Below are 18,728 nucleotides of genomic sequence, written 5' to 3' on the forward strand. Positions count from 1 at the left end.
AATATTGTTTAGATTATGTAAATTTAATTTTTTTTTAATTTATAAAACTATAATTCAATCAAATCCAAACCATTTGAAATTGGATCGGATTCTCTAAACAAAATTATTCAATCCAAATTGCATCACAAATAAAATTAATATTTAAATTGGATGAATTTTTAACTCAAAAATAATCCAAAGTGCACTACCAAACACTCCTAATAAAGATAACCAAGGTAATAATTCTAATATGTTACATAATTTATTTTTGAGTAAAGTATTGTTTTTGTTCTCAACATTTGGGGTAAGTTTTAAGTTGTCCCTAACGTTTGAACCGTTCTGTCTAAGTCTCTAACGTTTCAAAATTGACTCAATGTTGTCCTGCCGTTAGGAATCTATTAAAGGAATTGACGGCGGGACAAAATTGAGACGATTTTAAAACGCTAGGAACTTAAATAGGACGAAAATGTTGGAGACAAAAACGATACATAGAAATAAATTTCAATTTTATCCTTCATTAATATCAATCTTTTACGGTATATAGTTATTCAATTATTTTTTAATCACATCTAAGTAAGTTACACTTAATCACATTAATTTTATTCTAAATAAATTTATTTTTTTATAATTTTACTATTAAAAATTTTTACTCATCATAAAATATTTGTAGAATAACTAGTACATAAACTTGTGGGGAAAAAATGATACATATACAATAAAGTAATGTGATTCTAATCATTTTACAAATATTTCATGATGAGTAAAAGTCTTTAAGAGTAAAACTATCAAAAAAAAATTATTTAGAATCAAAGTAATGTGATTAAGTGTAATTCACTTAAATGTGATTAAAAAATAATTGAATAACTATGTACCGTAAAAGATTGATATTAGTGAAGGATAAAATTAAAATTTATTTCTATGTATCGTTTTTGTTCCCAACGTTTTTGTCTTATTTAAGTCACTAACGTTTCAAATCGTCTCAATTTTGTCATGCGCTAATTCCGTTAACAAATTTCTAAGATAACATTGAGTCAATTTTAAAATGTTAGGGATTTAGATAGGACGATTCAAATGTTAGGGACAACTTATTGATCAAACGTTACAGGATTGCTCTGGTTTTATTGATCCTTTGGTATTAAAAATCCGAGATATTATGTCTTGGAAATAGCGTGCTGATCTCTGGTTGATCTTGAGAGATGCAAACACAGTAGCAGACATCATGACAAAGACTGTAATGAGGACCTTTTCTTCTCAAGTGGAGCTTCTGTTGCTAGGAGTTTGAGAGTAGTATTCAGTGGGACTACCTTTCTTAAGCAGTTTCTTATTTATTTTTATTTCTTTCTTTGTTTTTGTTTGTTTTCTTTTAAATAAAAAAAAAAAGTTAGAGGCAACTTTAAAACCTACCCTAAATATTGAGAACAAAAGCCATACTTTACTCTTTATTTTTTTTACTTTTTATAGCTGATAAATCTTTTTAATTTGAATAATAGAAAATCGATATGCCTTATGTAAAAGGTCGTCAGAATAAAGGGGATTTTGGGCTTGTTTGGGTGAACTTTCTAAAAAAGATATTTTTTCGAATTATCTTTTTTTAAAAGATTTTATAGAGAAGTAAAATTAATTTTATGTTTGGATATCTCATGTAAAAAGGTCTTTTTATCAATCAATTATGTTTGGGTATAACAATATAAAAGTACTTTTTTGTTTATTTATTACATGAAAAATATTTTTTTTAAGGAAAAAAGATCTTTTAAAAAAAGATGTAAATTACAACTTCTCAAAAAAGATCTTTTTTTGATTTTACTAGTGCTTTTACTTTTACTACTAGAAATTTGCCAAACACGTTAAAAAATAAAAAAAGATCTTTTTTCATTAAAAAAAGATCTTTTTTTATACATAACCAAAATAAGAAGATAAATTTATAATTATATATATTATTAGAAAGAATTCTAATTTTTTAAATTTTAAAATTAAAAATAAAAATAAATTAAAATTAACTTAATTGACATATATTATAATTAGCTCGCTAAATTTTTTCTTTTAAAATCTCCCCACATGCTAACAATTTAGACATTAAATTCTTCATCTTTGATATTTGGAACTTCTAAGGTGAGTTGTCAATTCTAATCAAGAAGTGATATCATGTTAATTGTTCAATTGAAAAATAAGGGCAATTTACCTAAATAAATAAATTGGGTGAAAGCTTTATTTAAATACATAAAACAGAAATTTTTTACGTATATGTGCATTTTTACACTTCTATGTAAACCGTGAAAAGCTACCACGATTTCTGATTTTAACATAAACCGTGACAAACTACCACGGATTATGGTGTTTGTGGTTTGTGTGTAAACCGTGGCAAGCTCCAACGGTTTATGAAGAGAGAAAACTAAGTATAAACGTGGCAGGCTCCCACGGTTTACGAAGGAGAAATTTTTATCATAAACCATTTATTTTTAGATGTTTGATTGCATCAATGTGGTATCATTTAGACTGCGCATGATAATTGCATCAATGTGGTATCATAAATTTAGGAAATAAATTAAACTAGTTTTATTTTATATATGAGTGTCCATTTAGATGATTATGCTATTTTAATTTACATTACATTTAAATAGTAGAAAAAATATAATCTAAATCTATAATTTTTGCCTGTAGTCCAAATTGAACCAATTTTTAATAATAAAATTATATAACTTTGATAAAAAAAATTGTAAAAAAAATAAATTTTATCATATTACCACTTTAACTACTCATACATTTATATCACCACTTTAATTACTCATACATACATATATAAGTAATGACATTATAATATATATAAAGTATAATAAAATAATAAAAATATTATTAATTTAAATTGGACCAAATTTTTAAAAATAAAACATTTCAAATAATAAAAAAGATGGACGGTTTTATATAATAGAAAAGATGGACGTTTTAAAAATGGAACACTATTAACACAATTAAAATACGATTATTAAAATACCATTATTAATAAATACGGTGTGCTAACTCATACAAATTAAAATATGGGAAGCATGAAGTGAAGTTAATGCACGATAAATAAAACACAAAAAAAATGAGAAGAGAATTGGCAAACGGTTATCTCCTATTTTTTCTTTGTTTTATTTATCCCCATCAACCTCTCTTAACAATTGGCGAGCGGTTATTTCTTATTCTTCCTCTGTTTTATTTATCTCCTTAACACAATTAAAACTGATGGGTGTGCGAGAACGCCGCTGAATTCTGTCACAATTATCATGCGCAGGCTAAATGATACCACATTGATGCAATCAAACATCTAAAAATAAATGGTTTATGATAAAAATTCCTCTTTCATAAACCGTGGGAGCTTGCCACGGTTTATGCTTAGCTTTCTCTATTCGTAAACCGTTGGAGCTTGCCACGGTTTACACACAAACCACAAATACTATCATCCGTGGTAGCTTGCCACGGTTTATGTTAAAATCAGAAACCGTGGTAGCTTCCAACCGTTTACATAGAAGTATGAAAATGCACATGTACGTAAGGAATTTCTGTTTTGTGTATTTGAGTAAAGCTTTCACCCAATTTATTTATTTGGGTAAATTGTCCGAAAAATAATATTAATACTTGTTTTAAGTAGAAAATAATTTCTGAAACATAAATAATTTTTAATAATAGAAAAATAAGAAAAAAATCAAAAAACAAAAAAACAAAAAGCTAATTCAGAAAATTGTCAATTTTCGTTTGACATTTTCCTCATTCATAGGTCATTTGCTTAGTCACCCTATAATCCAACCCAGCTTGGTTGCGTAAAAGAAATGCAAGGAACAAGGGTAGGTGGCACCATCTATAATTTATTAGAAATTAATATATTTTCTACAGATATTAGAGTTTCATTTATATCTTTAATTTTTCTATCAAATCACCAATATTGCAAAAAGCATGTCAAGCAACGGTAGCCTTTCTATAAATAATCATAAATATATAGATTTATACATAATAGTTTCATTTCAAATTTTCAATAATAATATAAACTATTTTTTACATGTCTAACAAATATTATCATTTTTTACCAACACTTGATTAACAATAATTTACATCCATATTTACAAAAACTTTACACACAAGAATTAATACAATTTACACCCATATTTTTCAAAATTTGTACACATAAATTAATAAAATTTATTTATTAAAAAAATTTAATATTAACATTGATCAATAATAACAAAAAATACTAAAAATTACTACCCCAAAAATTTCTGACATAAATTGGCTTGTCTAGAGCTTCCTACCTCAACGTTTCAAGTCTTGCAAGTACTTCATTCATTCTCTTTTATTTGATCATTGTCACTTCATTGCAATTTTAGATGAAGATAATTTAATTTAAAAATACACTAAAATAATAGTAAAGTAGGTCAAACACTTGAAATACTTGTGCAACAAACAGAAGAGCATTCAAGTAAGTTCAATTTAACCATGATTTTGTTGATCTCACAAAGCATGTCTGCTACAACAGAAACAACCTAATGCACCTTGTGACTAAATCCTTTAACCGAATTAGAAACAAGGTATATCAATCCATTAAAAAAAAGACCAAGGACTTGTGTATTACATCATAGTATTCATTTGACTCGTTCTACAACCACCTAATGTATCATTTTGATTTTATGGCATGATGTTATATTATATGACACTACATATCAATAAAACCAGAGGCATATGGGATCACAAATTCACAATATACATCAAATTCCTTCCTCATTCATTATAATTTTGAAGGATCCAAAGAAAAATGCACATTTTTCTGTGAATAAGAGTCCTGGTCCTAGCTTACATCAAGAAGCTGAAGGGCGAGGCAGTCTTTTCGCAATTTCCTGTGGTATAAAGAAAAGGGGGTAAAAAAAAGAACAAGTGATCAATCTTTAAGCATAATACGAATGTCCATACACATTTACTTAAAGAGGATTTTCCCAATGAAACTATTGATATATAGCATCATGATATGCATAGTGATGCATCAAATAATAACAGATGTGAAAATGAAGATTACAAACATGAGAAGTAGAGAGGAGGAGAAAAGGACAGCCAGATCAGAAGGTGAAAACTCCATTCAAGTATTACCAATTGAAAAATTATTAGAATTGCATGTGCAGGTAGGATTCTAACCGTCATACTAATACGATTCTTTAAGGTCAAGACTCGAGTATAGGCTTCGCATGGAGCTTATCCTTAAAAACTTTTCTTACAATTTTACCTCCCAACCAAACATACCCTAAGAGTAAAAAGCAATGACATCTAATGCATATTTTGAATGGTAAAGATGAAAGATCTTGAGTGCATTTATCCAGGTCTCTAAGGAGACTACTTGAACCTAGGATTTAATCTTGGCCAGGTTACTTCGCCTAAACTTTAGGGTATTGTCCCCTTCCCCATACACTGGTAACCAGAGAACCAGAGACCATCGAATCAAATTTTCAAGATCTATTGCATATTGGACTTCACATTGTTGGCTACATTTATGATATGCTTGAATGACTTAATCAAATAATATCTAACCAATGTTATACAGCAACAACAACAAAGTTTTATCCCACTAGGTGGGATCAACTACATGGATCAAACGATATCATTGAATTACGGAATAAAGGCAGCAATCACTAATTCTGAGTTCCCTCCCAACAAATTTTTAGGCTGCGTTTGAAGACTATCCTAGACAAAATTACAAAGATATTCCAGGATGCAAGCTGGTTGGAGGAGATAGATAAGGAGATAGGCAACATATTTCCGTCTTGGAACAGATGAACTTTGTAATTTTTGTTCACCCAAAATGTGGGAACAGACTTCTGTCTCTACTGTCTCAACAAGCTGTATTTTGGGTCTTAGTATGATTACCAAATGGGGCCTTAAGGATGATATAGGTCAGAAAAAAGTAGGCACGGTAATAATTTTTTAATTAAATAAGTACAATGTAAGAACCTGGCATCTAGAGTAAATAGAAGAATGAAACGGTAATAAAAGGGCATGGGAGAGGGAGTGATATCAGTGAGATATCACCCAATTTCCCAGTATTCGTTATTATTATTTAGTAAAAGGAAGATATCACAAAAGTATCAGGTAGACCTGATTCTCTCCTAGCGTCTAAATCCATCTTTCTCCATCTTTTCCCATGCCCTCTCACTACTTCTCACACGGCTTATAGTTCCCACCTCTCTCTCATAACAAAATGCTCACTGTCCCTCACTCACTTGCAAGTTAGTTACAAAACCCACCCTAGCCCATATTTCACTCAATTACAGTTAGGTCTCTAATTTCTAATTGGCTTGGTACATAACATATAAAAAGTAATACAAAAGAGTGTAAAACATCCTCGCAGCAGAAACAAAAATGAAAACTGACAACACATGTCAATCCCGTTGTATATGAGCTAAAAGTAACACCATCAATCAGATCATGTGCAAAGGGATAGCAGGTCAATCATAGCTTCTGAACCCACAAAAGAAGGGGGAAAAAAAAAAGAGCATCTTCGACTTCATGCCTACTCCTATTATCTTTATTTTAGTATCCTCAGTGCCTTATGAGAAGGTCAGTAGTAATTCTTGAGAGGCTTTGCAGTTTTCCAGACAGAGGAGGCTCTACCTAGCAGTTTGCGCATGCCAGCATGTTTGTTCAACTCCTCTAGAAGCAGCAATCCTAGATGGCATTAAAATGTGATCCAGATCTAGGCCACTTTAATTCGCTTGGTCTTCTCTAAAACATTTTCTATTGGCTAAAGTTGGTGTTATTGACTGACATCACCACCATCAGAAAAGGCTCAAGTTTGGAAGTTTCACGGGACAGGAGTCCTTCCCCTGAGATCATCTTTGGCTTGTGCAATATATATATATATATATATCATTTTGGTACAGCTACCTTCAGGCTGCAAGAGCATGGTGGGGAAGCTTGCTACTAGCATGATCAATAATGTCCTAGGAGATCATAGATCAAAGTAAAGACTGAAAAGTTACTACCATAATAGCCTTGGGAAAATCTCAAATACCTGCATGTCAATATCACACAGTATTCCAAATTCCCAACAAGATTTAATACTTGAGCATGTTTTGACTCAAACTTCTTGTGGCCTGCTGTGTACAATTTACTGCTAAACAGACTAAGCTTCATCTCGCATGAACAGTATTGACGCATTACCCTTTTATTTTTTGCACCTTATATTCAATAGGATTTACATCCAAATAAAACTGTAACCATACATATTTTACATGTAAATTCCCAAATTGCAGGAAATTCTGAAATCCAGTTACATCCGAATGGTCACTACTACTACTGCTACTACTACTACTACAACAAAGAAGTGTTATCCCACTTGGTAGAGTCAACTAAATAGACCAAACGACAATAGGGTGCCTTTCATAAATCATAACTGTACCCATGTATACTTAAATAGTTAAATCTCTTTGAATAAAACAACAATCATACATATTCTAAACAATCAACAACTTACTGAATGTTACATGCAATCACGGACATCCTAATAATTAGAATATTTACACTATTGTTCATCCATTCCTATCCTTATCAAAAAAAGTCATGATTAATTTGAAAATTAATAAATTGGAAGGGGGGAAAAACATCAAAGTACCTCAAAGAGTTCATTTATGTTGTCTGCTGTCTTTGCAGATGTCTCTATAAAGAACATTCCGTTCTTCTCTGCATAGTCAATGCCATCCTTCACGGAAACAATGAAGTATACTCTATGAGAAAACAAGAGACTCGAGTCTCTAATGAAAAATAGAAATATATTGAGGAGTATTGCAATACCTGAACAGCCACCTCTCGCTTCTCATGAAGATCAGCTTTATTACCAACCAATGCCAGAACTATTTCAGGGCTTCCGTGCTTTTGTAGCTCCTACAAAATTAACAATACTTTAGATCCTGAAACAAATTGACAGAAAATGTAGAAACTCAAGCTATTCCAATCTAATCAATGTAACAGACAAAAAGATATTCTTAGAATTGTAAGCCTAACTCAAAGGGCTAGTTCAAAGGGGGAGGACTTCGCAGTGATTCCCACATCCTAATGACTAAACCCAAAAAGAAATCACAATATAGAACCATGTGATAACTACCAAACTACCTTAACCCAGTATTGTGCTTTGCTGAAAGATTCCGGGCTTGTAATATCATAGACAATAACTGCAACCGCTGCACCACGATAATATAGGGGTGCCAATGCAGCATACCTGAAATAGATTTCATTAGCAGTCAAATTTTATTTCCAGATGAGAAACATAACATTAGCTGAGTTCTCCAAATTGTCTGTATAATAATATACTGTGTAATCTGGAAAGAAAAAGGGATTTACCTCTCTTGACCAGCAGTATCCCATATTTCAAACTTAACTGTTGTAGAGTCTTGCAGTGCTATCGTTTGCGACAAAAAAGATGCTCCAACAGTTACCTTATATTACAAAGTCTAAAGGAGATAAGAATCCTATTATCAAGTAATTTTCATAACATATCTATCTGAAAGACAATGTGCATAGCTTAGCTGCATTTAGCATGACCAAACACCATATAAACACGTTTACCTCAGATTTATTAGGAAAATTTATGTAAGTGTTTTGGAGAGAAGTAACGGAAGCAATATTGGTACCTTGGATGTTGGATCGAATTGACCACGGACAAACCGTAGAACAATACAGCTTTTACCGACGCCAGAATCACCTAAGAGAACAAGCTGTGTTCAACAACATTTGAAGGTTAGTTATTGGGCCTTGTAAAATTGAACAACAAAATATCGGAGGTTTAACAATTAACGGCATCATTAAAATTAAGTTTAGCTAAATAATTGATCACAACGTAAACAAAATCCAGGAAATAAATAAGTTTTTAGAAAAAAATATCATTATCCATAAAATACCTTAACACGAAGGTTCTTGGCGTCCTGCCCTCCACCATTCTCAGAATTGTCTCGACCAAGCGGTCTCGAATCCCTACCTGTATTCAATTTCATCCAGAAACCCTCGTCAAACCTAAAAACAAGAACAAAAAAAAATGTTCCAAATTGCCCCAACCCCGATAAACCAAAACCCCCAAATCAAAATCAAAAGCAAAATTACTCGAAAAATCCAAACTTTTTAAATCCCCTTTTCAGCTCACGAGCTAAATTAACCTAAAAAATTAAGAATTTGGATAAAAATTGAAAAGAATTGTGTGTACCTAGAGTGGAGGAGCCACAGCCCATGGTTCAGAGAGGAGAGAAATGGAAGATGCGGTCACAACTCACAGCACTCGCTATGAAATTTGGATCCTTTTGTGCGTGTGTTTTGTTATGGTTGTTGGAGTCCCAAAAAGAAATTGGGGCCAACAAAGCACACAATCTGGTACAGTTAAGGGTTCGTTAATGGAAGGTTTGATTGTAAAGTTGGAAGTTGAAACTGACTTCAAAGTATGAAAAGTTTTTGAGATGATTTGTTTTGTTTCTGCTCTGTTTCTTTCTGCCGTGTGAAAATCGTTGCCTTCGTGAGGACAAGAATTTCGACGGCGGATAATCTCGTCGCAAAATAATGACTAAATGTGATTAAATTAATAAATTTTGTTAGCTCAGTTATTAATTATATTATGAATATTTTATATATATTGCAAATTAAGAATTTCATTTTTTAATACCATTAATATATTAAAATTTTAATTTTAATATTTATTTTAATAAATATTTTTAGAACACTTATTAATTCATAAAAATTTTTGCTAACTTATCTCTTAACAAATTATAGTTATCTCAATATTCTCAAACTCAAAAGTGATGCTACTAGAATGAAATTGAATGAATTTTCTTATTACTTAACATAACCGATCCGATTTGATTCAATTCATTATTTTGCAATGCATCTTGTTCTAGATGATAATAAGTATCGAGAATTTGACCACACGAAACGGAATCATACATTACCAGCATTACAAAGAATGTGAATAACGTAAGAATTAAAAAATAATATTGAATCGGTAAAATGGCGGGTAAATGAGATAAAATGTATATTCAAGGCAGTAAATACTTAACGAATACTAAGAAAATATATAAAACGTGGGCTCCACAAGCAGGTAACACACATATTCTTTATCTCTACTAAGAACTCTACTGACTTAAGTTTTGGAGTGCATTTACAGGTTGCCCTCTGGACTGGTGCGAAAACAATCCATCTCGGGATCTCGATAACTCATAAATTCGTATCAACCTCTAGGTACGAACATGGGCACCGTCTGTAGGGACCCTAAAATTGTTTCATAACTATGGCCGATCACAAAATTCAATCCACCGTTGATTAGAACACGCTTCACAAGGAAAAGCACCACGAGGATGGTCGTGAAACTGATCCCAATTCCACTGATAAACATCAAATCCCATAGGGTTCGAGCACAATACTAGAGCTCGCTGCATTGTCAGATTAGGACTGGTAGACTATGCCCATGCAATGCAAGAAATGCGTCACAAGATGCAGGAAATGCAGCGTAAGATGCATGAGTTAGAACGTAAGCTTGAAGAACGTTCGCAAACTCAGCGATGCCGATCTCGAAGCCATACAGCTAGATATCGACGAAATAGCCAGGAAAGGATGACCCTGGAAAGATCTCAAGGTTATTGGCATGAGGGTGATCATCGGCGAACTCGGTAAGAGGGAACTAATTCCCAGTCTGCCCAGTCTAAAAGGAAATAGACTCCGAACAGGAGCCCAAGTCCTAGACGATATAGGGATTCTAGGGAACATGTAATCATGGGACAAACCCAGTTTGTCTCACATGTCCTCCAAGTCAGATTGCCTAAGCATTTCGACAAACCAACAGATCTCAAATATGAAGGAAAGTATGATCCCCAGGAGCACATAAATTTGGAAGGGGTAGGAGACTACAATAAGACATCAAGTATCTTATGATGAGAGTAGCTCATGAAAAGAGCAACCCGCATAAGAAAAGCTTGTAACATCACAACCTTACAATATATGCATTATTCAAAATATGTGCACTATATGATTTCTAACTTAGTTCCTCTTGCGACCCATGTTAATTTAGGCATCGGAGTCCTTGCAGGAACACCTTTGGGAATGATGAACTTGGGACATTAGAAACTCAGAATAGGATGATGGCGGCAATATCGTGTCTCCAACCTACTCTCTATAATTTTGTTTAAATAAGTCCTAAACTCAGAAGAGCAAAAACACTTTTAAACAACGGTGCCATCTGTGGGGATGCAATAAGATGCAAAGCATTTCTAGTCACGCTATTAGAACCGACAATGGCATGGTTTAACACCTTGCCTTCTGGTTCCATTTCTTCATTTAACGATATCAAGATCAAGTTTCTTTCTCACTTCACAATGAGGCAAACCCAAGCTAATCCGATTTCCCTACTTGGTATAGAGCAAAGGACTAGGAAAAGCATACGAGATTATCTGGATCAGTTCAATAAGGCACTTTTGGAAGTCAACACACGAACTCCTGAAGTTGTTTGCTTCTGTCTCATAGCTGAACTACTTGAAGGAGATTTCAGAAGACATCCCACCTCAAAAGATGTGAAGTCCATGGAGGAAATCCATTAGATTTCTCTAGAATACATGAGGGACGAGGATGTGTCAAAAGTAGTTTTAAACAAGCGAAAAAACCCAACTCCCTCACCTAATAAAGCCGGAAACTCATGACAAATTGCTCTAAGATCATCGGTCCCTCATGTGGGAAAGTTTGCCATATATACGCCTTTAGTTGCATCATTAACGGAAGACTATCAGCAAGTGTCACATAGGGGCATACTTCCATCTTTGAACAAATTGCAATACTGCGATTATCATAAATCTTGTAGTCATAAGACGGAAGACTGTATAGATCTAAAGGATGCTCTGGAACAAGCCATTCAAGACAAAAAAAAAATTTTGAGATTGTTCTGCCTCGATAGCATAATGACGATAAAGAACAGGAAACTCGGAATCCCAGGAATGTTAAACCTAATGAGAACCAAGACGTTACTGCTGAGGTGGTGGTAAATGCAGTGGTAGGAAAAAATGGTTTAGCAAGGTCTAGGAGTGTAATTAAAAAGGATGCTAAAGTTGTGAGTTCTGAAGTGCTAAAGATACAGAGCTTCCCGACTATTCAATTTAAACAATTTTCAATATGCTACATTAGAAGATGACGAGCCATTGGTAATCACCGCTAAATTGGGAAATGGGATTGTAAATAGGATTCTGGTCAACACTGGAATAGATTCAAACTTATTATTTAGAAATGCGTCCAATGCCCTAGGCCTCAAGGATAAGCATCTCAAGCCACACTTACCTAGGGTAGTAGGTTTGTGAGATCACTATATTAAGCCTGATGGAGCTATTGACCTCTTTTTCACAATAGGGTAAGGAACAAAAACTAGGGTGGTACAAGCCGAGTTTGTTGTTCTACAGGACTCGACAGCTCTCAATGTCATCCTTGGCCGCAAAACGCTTAATGATCTTTGCGCTTTCATTTTGACCAATTTTTCTGTTATGAAGTACTTGACGTCAGAAGGTCGTGTGGCAACAATCCGAGGAGATCGGGTGGCTACCATCAAATGCGACACTGTAAGCTTAAATCTAAGGGACAAGGCCAAGGAGTCTACAGGAATATTCTTGGTGGATTTAAACTCCCAAGTTTAGGAGAAACTCTAAATTGAGGAAGGAGCCAGAAAGTACACACTTATCAATAGAGACTTGCCTTATCCCCTGAAGTCGGAACTCTAGGATTTTTTAAAAGGTAACATCAATTTATTTGCTTCAGAACCATCTGATATGCCTGGCATCGATCTCACATTCATATTCCATCAACTTGGTATTGATCCCTCGTATAAGCCGGTTGCACAACGATGTCGTAAGATGTCTCAAGACCGATTTGACAAGGTCAAGAAGCAAGTGAAGGGGTTGTTGAATGCTAGTTTTATTAGGGAGTTCACATACTCAACTTGGTTATCTAATGTTCTAATGGTGAAAAAGTCTAACAGAAAGACGTGAATGTGTGTGGATTAACCGATTTGAACAAAGCATGTTATAAAAGATTGTTTCTCTTTACCCAACATTGATAGTATGATTGATTCTTCATTAGGTTATTAGATTTTAAGTTTTTAGATGCATATGGTGGTTATAATCAGATTCCAATGCATCGGTCGGATGAAGATAAAACTGCTTTTATTACTCCAGAAGGAATTTATTGTTATACTGTAATGCCTTTTGGTTTAAAAAATGCAAGGACTACTTATCAAAGATTGATGGCTAGGATATTCAAAGAGTAGATTGGGAGGAACATGAAAGTATACATTGACAACATATTGATAAAGACCAAAACAGATTATGGCCTTATAGCTGACTTACGAGAAACTTTCAATAACCTCCGACTTCACAACATGAGGTTGAATCTAATAAAGTGCGTGTTTGGAATATGGGGAGGGAAGTTTCTTGGATTCATGGTGACTCAAAACGGTATTAAAGCTAATCTTGAAAAATTTCAAGCCATATTAGATATGTCAAGTCCTCAAATCTCAAGGAGGTGCAGAGGTTGACAGGTCGACTGGCTGCCTTGTCAAGGTTTCTAGCGGCCTTTGCCGAAAAAGCGAAGCCTTTCTTTAAGTTGACAAAAAAAGGAGTAGCTTTTGAATGGATGGAGGAATATGAAAAAGCTTTCAAATGCTTTAAAACTTTATTATCATCTCCCCCTCTTCTCGCAAAGCCAGAGCCTGGTAAACCTTTATATCTATACTTATCGATCACTGATGAGTCTATAGCTTTAGCTTTAGTGTTGGAAGATGATAGTAAGCAACAACGACCTGTGTATTTTATTAGTAAGGTCCTACAAGGTTCCAAAGTAAAATATTCAAAATTAGAAAAACTCGCTTTTGTAGTACTAACATTGGCACATCATTTAAGATAGTATTTCCAAAGTTATTTGATAATTGTACAAACTGACCAGCCAATAAAAAAATTTATTCAAAAGCCAGATTTGGCAGGTCAAATGATGAGCTGGTCGATAGAGTTATCACAATTTGATATACAATATAAACCACGCTCAGCCATTAAGGCACAAGCAATGGTGGATCTTTTGGCCAAAATGACCTATTCTTCTCACAAAGCCCCGACTTGAGAACTCCACATTGATGGAGCCTCTCAGACAAAGTACGGGGTTGCGGGAGTCATCTTGACTAAAGGAGAAGATTTAGTTATCGAAGCCTTCATTAAGTTTGATTTCCAATCTCAAAAAATCAGGCTGAATATGAGGCTTTAATTGTAGGTTTGACGTTAGCATCCAAAGTCGGCGTAGCTAGGGGTGTTCACAGGTTTAGGTAACCCGATTACTCGTCCGAACCCGAACCTGAACTGATTAATTTGGTTCTGGAACTAATGGGTAATCAGGTATAATCAGATCCAACCTGTTGAAACCCATTTATCATTGGTTCGGATAATGGTTCTGGGAGAACAGAGTCCGAACTAACCTGTAGATTCGAACCCTCTTTTTATTAAAAAAAAAAAAACATAAATTCAAAAAAATATATATATAAATTTTACTAAAACTCACTAACACACAGCAGCCACCCCCACCCAAACCCAATACCCATCGAAGAAGGAACCCTAGCAGAGCATCTTCACTTCGGTCTTCACAGCAACCAAGCCACCGAGCATCATCGTCCTCCTCATCGTCTCCACTTCTCCGGTGTTGTCAAGTCGAGCGTGTGCAACCCTCTCCAGCGTGGTCGTCATCGTCTCCACTTCTCCAAGCTCCGGCAACATCATCGTTGTTTCCACTTCTCCGGCATTGTTGTCTCCAGTCTCCAGCATCGTCGTCGTTGCTGTCATCTACACATCTCTGGTCAGGTAAGGGCATTTTTTGGTTTTCACCGTGCGTAACCCTCTCCGGTCGTCTTCTTTGTTAACTATTAATTTTTTTTATATTGTTTGTCTTTGTTCAATTTTTGGTTTAATTGTTTTGTTATGAGAAATTGAATTTTTCTTTTTTACTTTGTTCAATTTTTTGTTCAACTGGTTTATTTTGGAATTCTAAGTTGAGTTATGAGTTTTTGTTCTATATAAATTTGAAAAATTCTAAGTGTTGATGTTCTATTGTGTTTTTTTGCAGGATTTCTTATTCTGTATAGGGTTCTTGTTCTATACATGTTTATCATATTTACAGGATTTGCTAAAAAAATTCCTCATTTTTCCATTTTTTTCTGAATTTCTATTTCATTAGGTACCCAATTACTCGAACCGAACCAATCCATTCTTGATCGGGTTTGTTTGGTTTGGGTACATACAAAAAACGTAAAACCAAACCAAACCAAATCTGAACCAAACTAACTCGTGAACACTCCTAGGTGCAGCATAGAATGAAGTGGAGGTTCTGATAATGTGAGTATATTATAAGGTTACATGTTTGTAAAAACTTGCATGAGGAGCTCTAAGACATGGAATGAAGTTTAGAGAAGAATTATGGAGGTTCTCAAAAAATCTATAAAACCAAGAAACAACAAGAAAAGAAAAGAAAAGCAAAGAGCAAGGCCCAAGGCTCTGAGTACCAATGGCTAGGAAGGTTAAAAAGTAACAAAGCTCAAAGAGTTGTTTTCCTAGTTAAGTGCTTGTGGTGTGACTGTGTCAAGGAGAGAGGGTTAAGCAAGTAAATCTGAGGGGTGCTTCAACACCCAATACCTTGAAACAAATGGTTTGGGAGTGTCGATTGAAAATCCATCTTAAAAAGTCGCCTTGAGATAGAACATTTAGAATCAAAGTCAATTGCAATAAAACCCCAACATAAGTATAGATGAGAGAAAAAAATAATGATAACAACAAGAGAAAGAAAGGAGGAAGCTGTCTTCAATGTGAAAACTTATTAAGAGGCCTCCATAATATCATCCAAATGACATACCTAAGTTCTAAGACTTTCAATCGTAAGCCTAGCAAGCACTAGAATCCATACATGATCACACAATTCGGAGTTTATCCCATTGTCACTTGATCACTTCACTCACTGAAATATCACAAGTAATTCTTCAACTCACTTCATCTAGAAGACTCCTTTGTGCATAGTTCTTTTCTTACTCGGGGACAAGGAAGATCTTAAGTTTGGTGTTGTGATGCGTGACTATCTTTAGTTTTTTTTTATTATTTACTTTAATAAAATTAGTGATTTCTTTGTTATAATTGAGATTTTTTTGTGCTTTAATCAATATTTTTTGGAATTGCTTTGAGTTTTGATATGTATAGAAAATTGTTGAAAATAAGCAAGAGAATAATAGAACAAGAGAAGAAAAGCATAAGCAAAGGGAATACGAAGGAGGAGCACTTCCTAGAAAGAAGAACACTAAACATGCAACACGCCCTCATACCCAAACTAGAGAAGGTGGCATGCAACCCGCCAATACTGAGCGTGCCACATGCCAAGGTTGCATGCTCCCAGGGCTGAAATTTTGATGGCATGCAACACACCAAAGGTGGGCATGCCACACGCCCAACTTGACAAGCCCAATTACTACTCCAAGCCCATAATACTGAAGAATTGAGGCACCAAGTTTTGAATTTCAATTACAAGGAAGATCACTAGTTAGTTAAGAGTCATTAAGAAAAGATTTGGTTTGAATTAGATTTGATTCTATTTTGATTTAGTTTTAAATTTAAATTTTAGGTTTAGGTTATAAACAAATCCAAAAACTTAGTCCAGAGGGCAGAGACTGCACACCATATAATGTTATTATTTTGATTTTCAAGCACACTATGAGTCACTAATCTCCTCTATTAAGGTTAGAAACCATATTAATCTTTTTATGGAATATTAATCTACGTGTTTTGCTTTATTTGAAGTTTATGCTTTGAATAAGTTGCATTGAATAAGTTGTTTACCCTTTGATCATTCTCCTTATTTGTGTTTAACATGAGAACATGCTATTGTTTAAGTGTGAGGAAATTGATGAGTCCATATTTGATGATAATTTTTTGCTTGAATTAGACGGATTTCATCATATAAACTCACACTTATTCACCAAAATAGCATACTTTTGTGATTTCTCTCTAGATTGGACCTAAATGTGAAAACATGTATTTTTGTGCTTAAATTGATCATTCTAATTTCACTTTTATTCCATTAGATACCGTGATATATTTTATGAGTGATTCCAGGTACAATAGGCAAGAATGGCTAGGCAAAAGTAGAAGGAAGCATGCAAAATGGGAGATTTCATGAAGAAAACAAAGGAGAAGTACACACTCAAGTGTGCGTACGCACAAGTCCCAGCGCGTGACTTCATTAATGAAGCACGTGGCTCGTGATTTTGGGCCCTGTTAGCCCAAATTTTGGTGTTCTTGAAGCTGATTGGGTGCTATATTAAGGGTGCATGATTCCATATCAAAGGGAGCTCACTTTTACATTACATAACACATAATTAGGAGTAGGAGTAGTGTAGAGTAGTTTTCTTTCATGCTCTCTTAGGGTTTATGTAGGTTTCATAGTAGAATTTTATAATTTCAGTTTTGATCTTGGATTTTGCTCACCTCTTTGTAAGTAATCTTTAATTTCCCCTTTAATTACACTACTCTTGCTACATTTTCTTATGGTTCAAGTTATTTTTTTAATATATGCAATTTTTATTTCTGAAATTTTTGGTTGATGAATTTAATGCTTTATGATTTATATATGCTTGATTGAGTTTCTATTATTGATATTGTGCATAGTTTGGTTTTAGTTTTCATTTTCTCTTGCAATTTTACATGTTTTGCTTTTATGCCCACAAGGTGTTTGTGAAAATGCCAACTATAGATTTTGAGTAGATTTTCACACCTTGACTTAGGAAATGAGTTCCTAAGATACTAGAATCATAATTTCTGACATTTGGTGGTAATTATTCTTGGGTTGTTTGTTGGTTCTTGTTTCCATTAACGCTAGCTTTTTACTAAGTTAATTAGTAAGTTGGTTAGGACTTATGGATTAAGGTCAATTATGCTTGCTTGACTTACTCCTCGATGTTAGGGGTTGACGAAGTGAGATTAACTCATCATAATTTCTATAGTTGTAGTTATAACGATGATAGGATTCCTTAATTCTCACTCCCAAGTCAAGGCTCTTTTATACCATTATTGTACTTTCACTAGTTTTGACCTTATCTTCTTTTAATTTGCTTTAATTTGCATTTTAATCCCTTGCTAGTTCTTTTAATTTTCCATTTCATGCTTGAAAATCCCTTTTCTTCACAACCAAAAGTGTGTGTACCAATTTGCATAGTTCGAGGGAGACGACCTGGGATTTAAAACTCTTGGTTTATATTTGTTTTAGATTGTGACAAATCTTATAATTTTAAACTTTGATCGTGGGCGTTATTTGTCGGTTCGGTCTATACTTGCAACAGAAGTTATATTTTGTGAAAAATCCGAACCGACGTAATTCCCACGCATCAAGTTTTTGGCGCCGTTGTCGGGGAGCAAGTGTAATTGAGGTAAACATCTCTAAAATCTTAACATTCTCTCCATTATTGTTTTCACTCATTGTTTGCTATTTTATTTGCTTCTGTTCACGTTTAATTCCTTCATTTCTCTGATTTGATTTATCTAATTAGAATAATCAATTAATCATTGTTACTTAGTCCTTTAATCCTCGTAGAAACGATAACCCACTCACCGTAGTATGACTTGATAAAATTCGGTGTACTTGCCAAGTTGTGGTTTTGTAAAAATTCGTATCAGTTGCCCTCCCAGCCTGGTGTGAAAACAATCCATCTCGGG

The 18,728-nt window shown here is 34.0% G+C and overlaps 1 protein-coding gene across 2 annotated transcripts; it reads right to left on the reverse strand.

Annotated features, from left to right (window-relative positions):
• On the reverse strand, window positions 4,419-9,544 carry LOC107618458 (ras-related protein RABF1). Of its 2 annotated transcripts, none has more exons than XM_016320543.2 (8): window positions 9,188-9,543; window positions 8,889-8,965; window positions 8,622-8,705; window positions 8,332-8,426; window positions 8,104-8,209; window positions 7,786-7,875; window positions 7,607-7,693; window positions 4,419-4,844 (listed from the first exon to the last, which is right to left on the reverse strand). In XM_016320543.2, the coding sequence occupies exons 1-8, from the start codon at window positions 9,210-9,212 to the stop codon at window positions 4,806-4,808; spliced, it is 603 nt and encodes a 200-aa protein (XP_016176029.1). In that variant the 5' UTR covers window positions 9,213-9,543; the 3' UTR covers window positions 4,419-4,805. The 2 variants fall into 2 exon arrangements, with proteins under 2 accessions (XP_016176029.1, XP_020966185.1); XM_021110526.1 differs by lacking the exon at window positions 4,419-4,844 and adding an exon at window positions 4,878-6,935 and having other exon boundaries at window positions 9,188-9,544.

This window comes from Arachis ipaensis, chromosome B09 (assembly GCF_000816755.2).
Source record: "Arachis ipaensis cultivar K30076 chromosome B09, Araip1.1, whole genome shotgun sequence".
Taxonomy (NCBI): Eukaryota; Viridiplantae; Streptophyta; class Magnoliopsida; order Fabales; family Fabaceae; genus Arachis; species Arachis ipaensis.

Coding starts and splice junctions, on each gene's coding strand:
- LOC107618458 (XM_021110526.1), bottom strand. CDS start 9,212: ATGGGCTGTGGCTCCTCCACTCTAG. Junction 8,706..8,888: donor CCAAGAACCTTCGTGTTAAG/GTATTTTATGGA, acceptor TGTTGAACACAG/CTTGTTCTCTTAGGTGATTC. Junction 6,936..7,606: donor ACATAAATGAACTCTTTGAG/GTACTTTGATGT, acceptor ATGATCTCCTAG/GACATTATTGATCATGCTAG.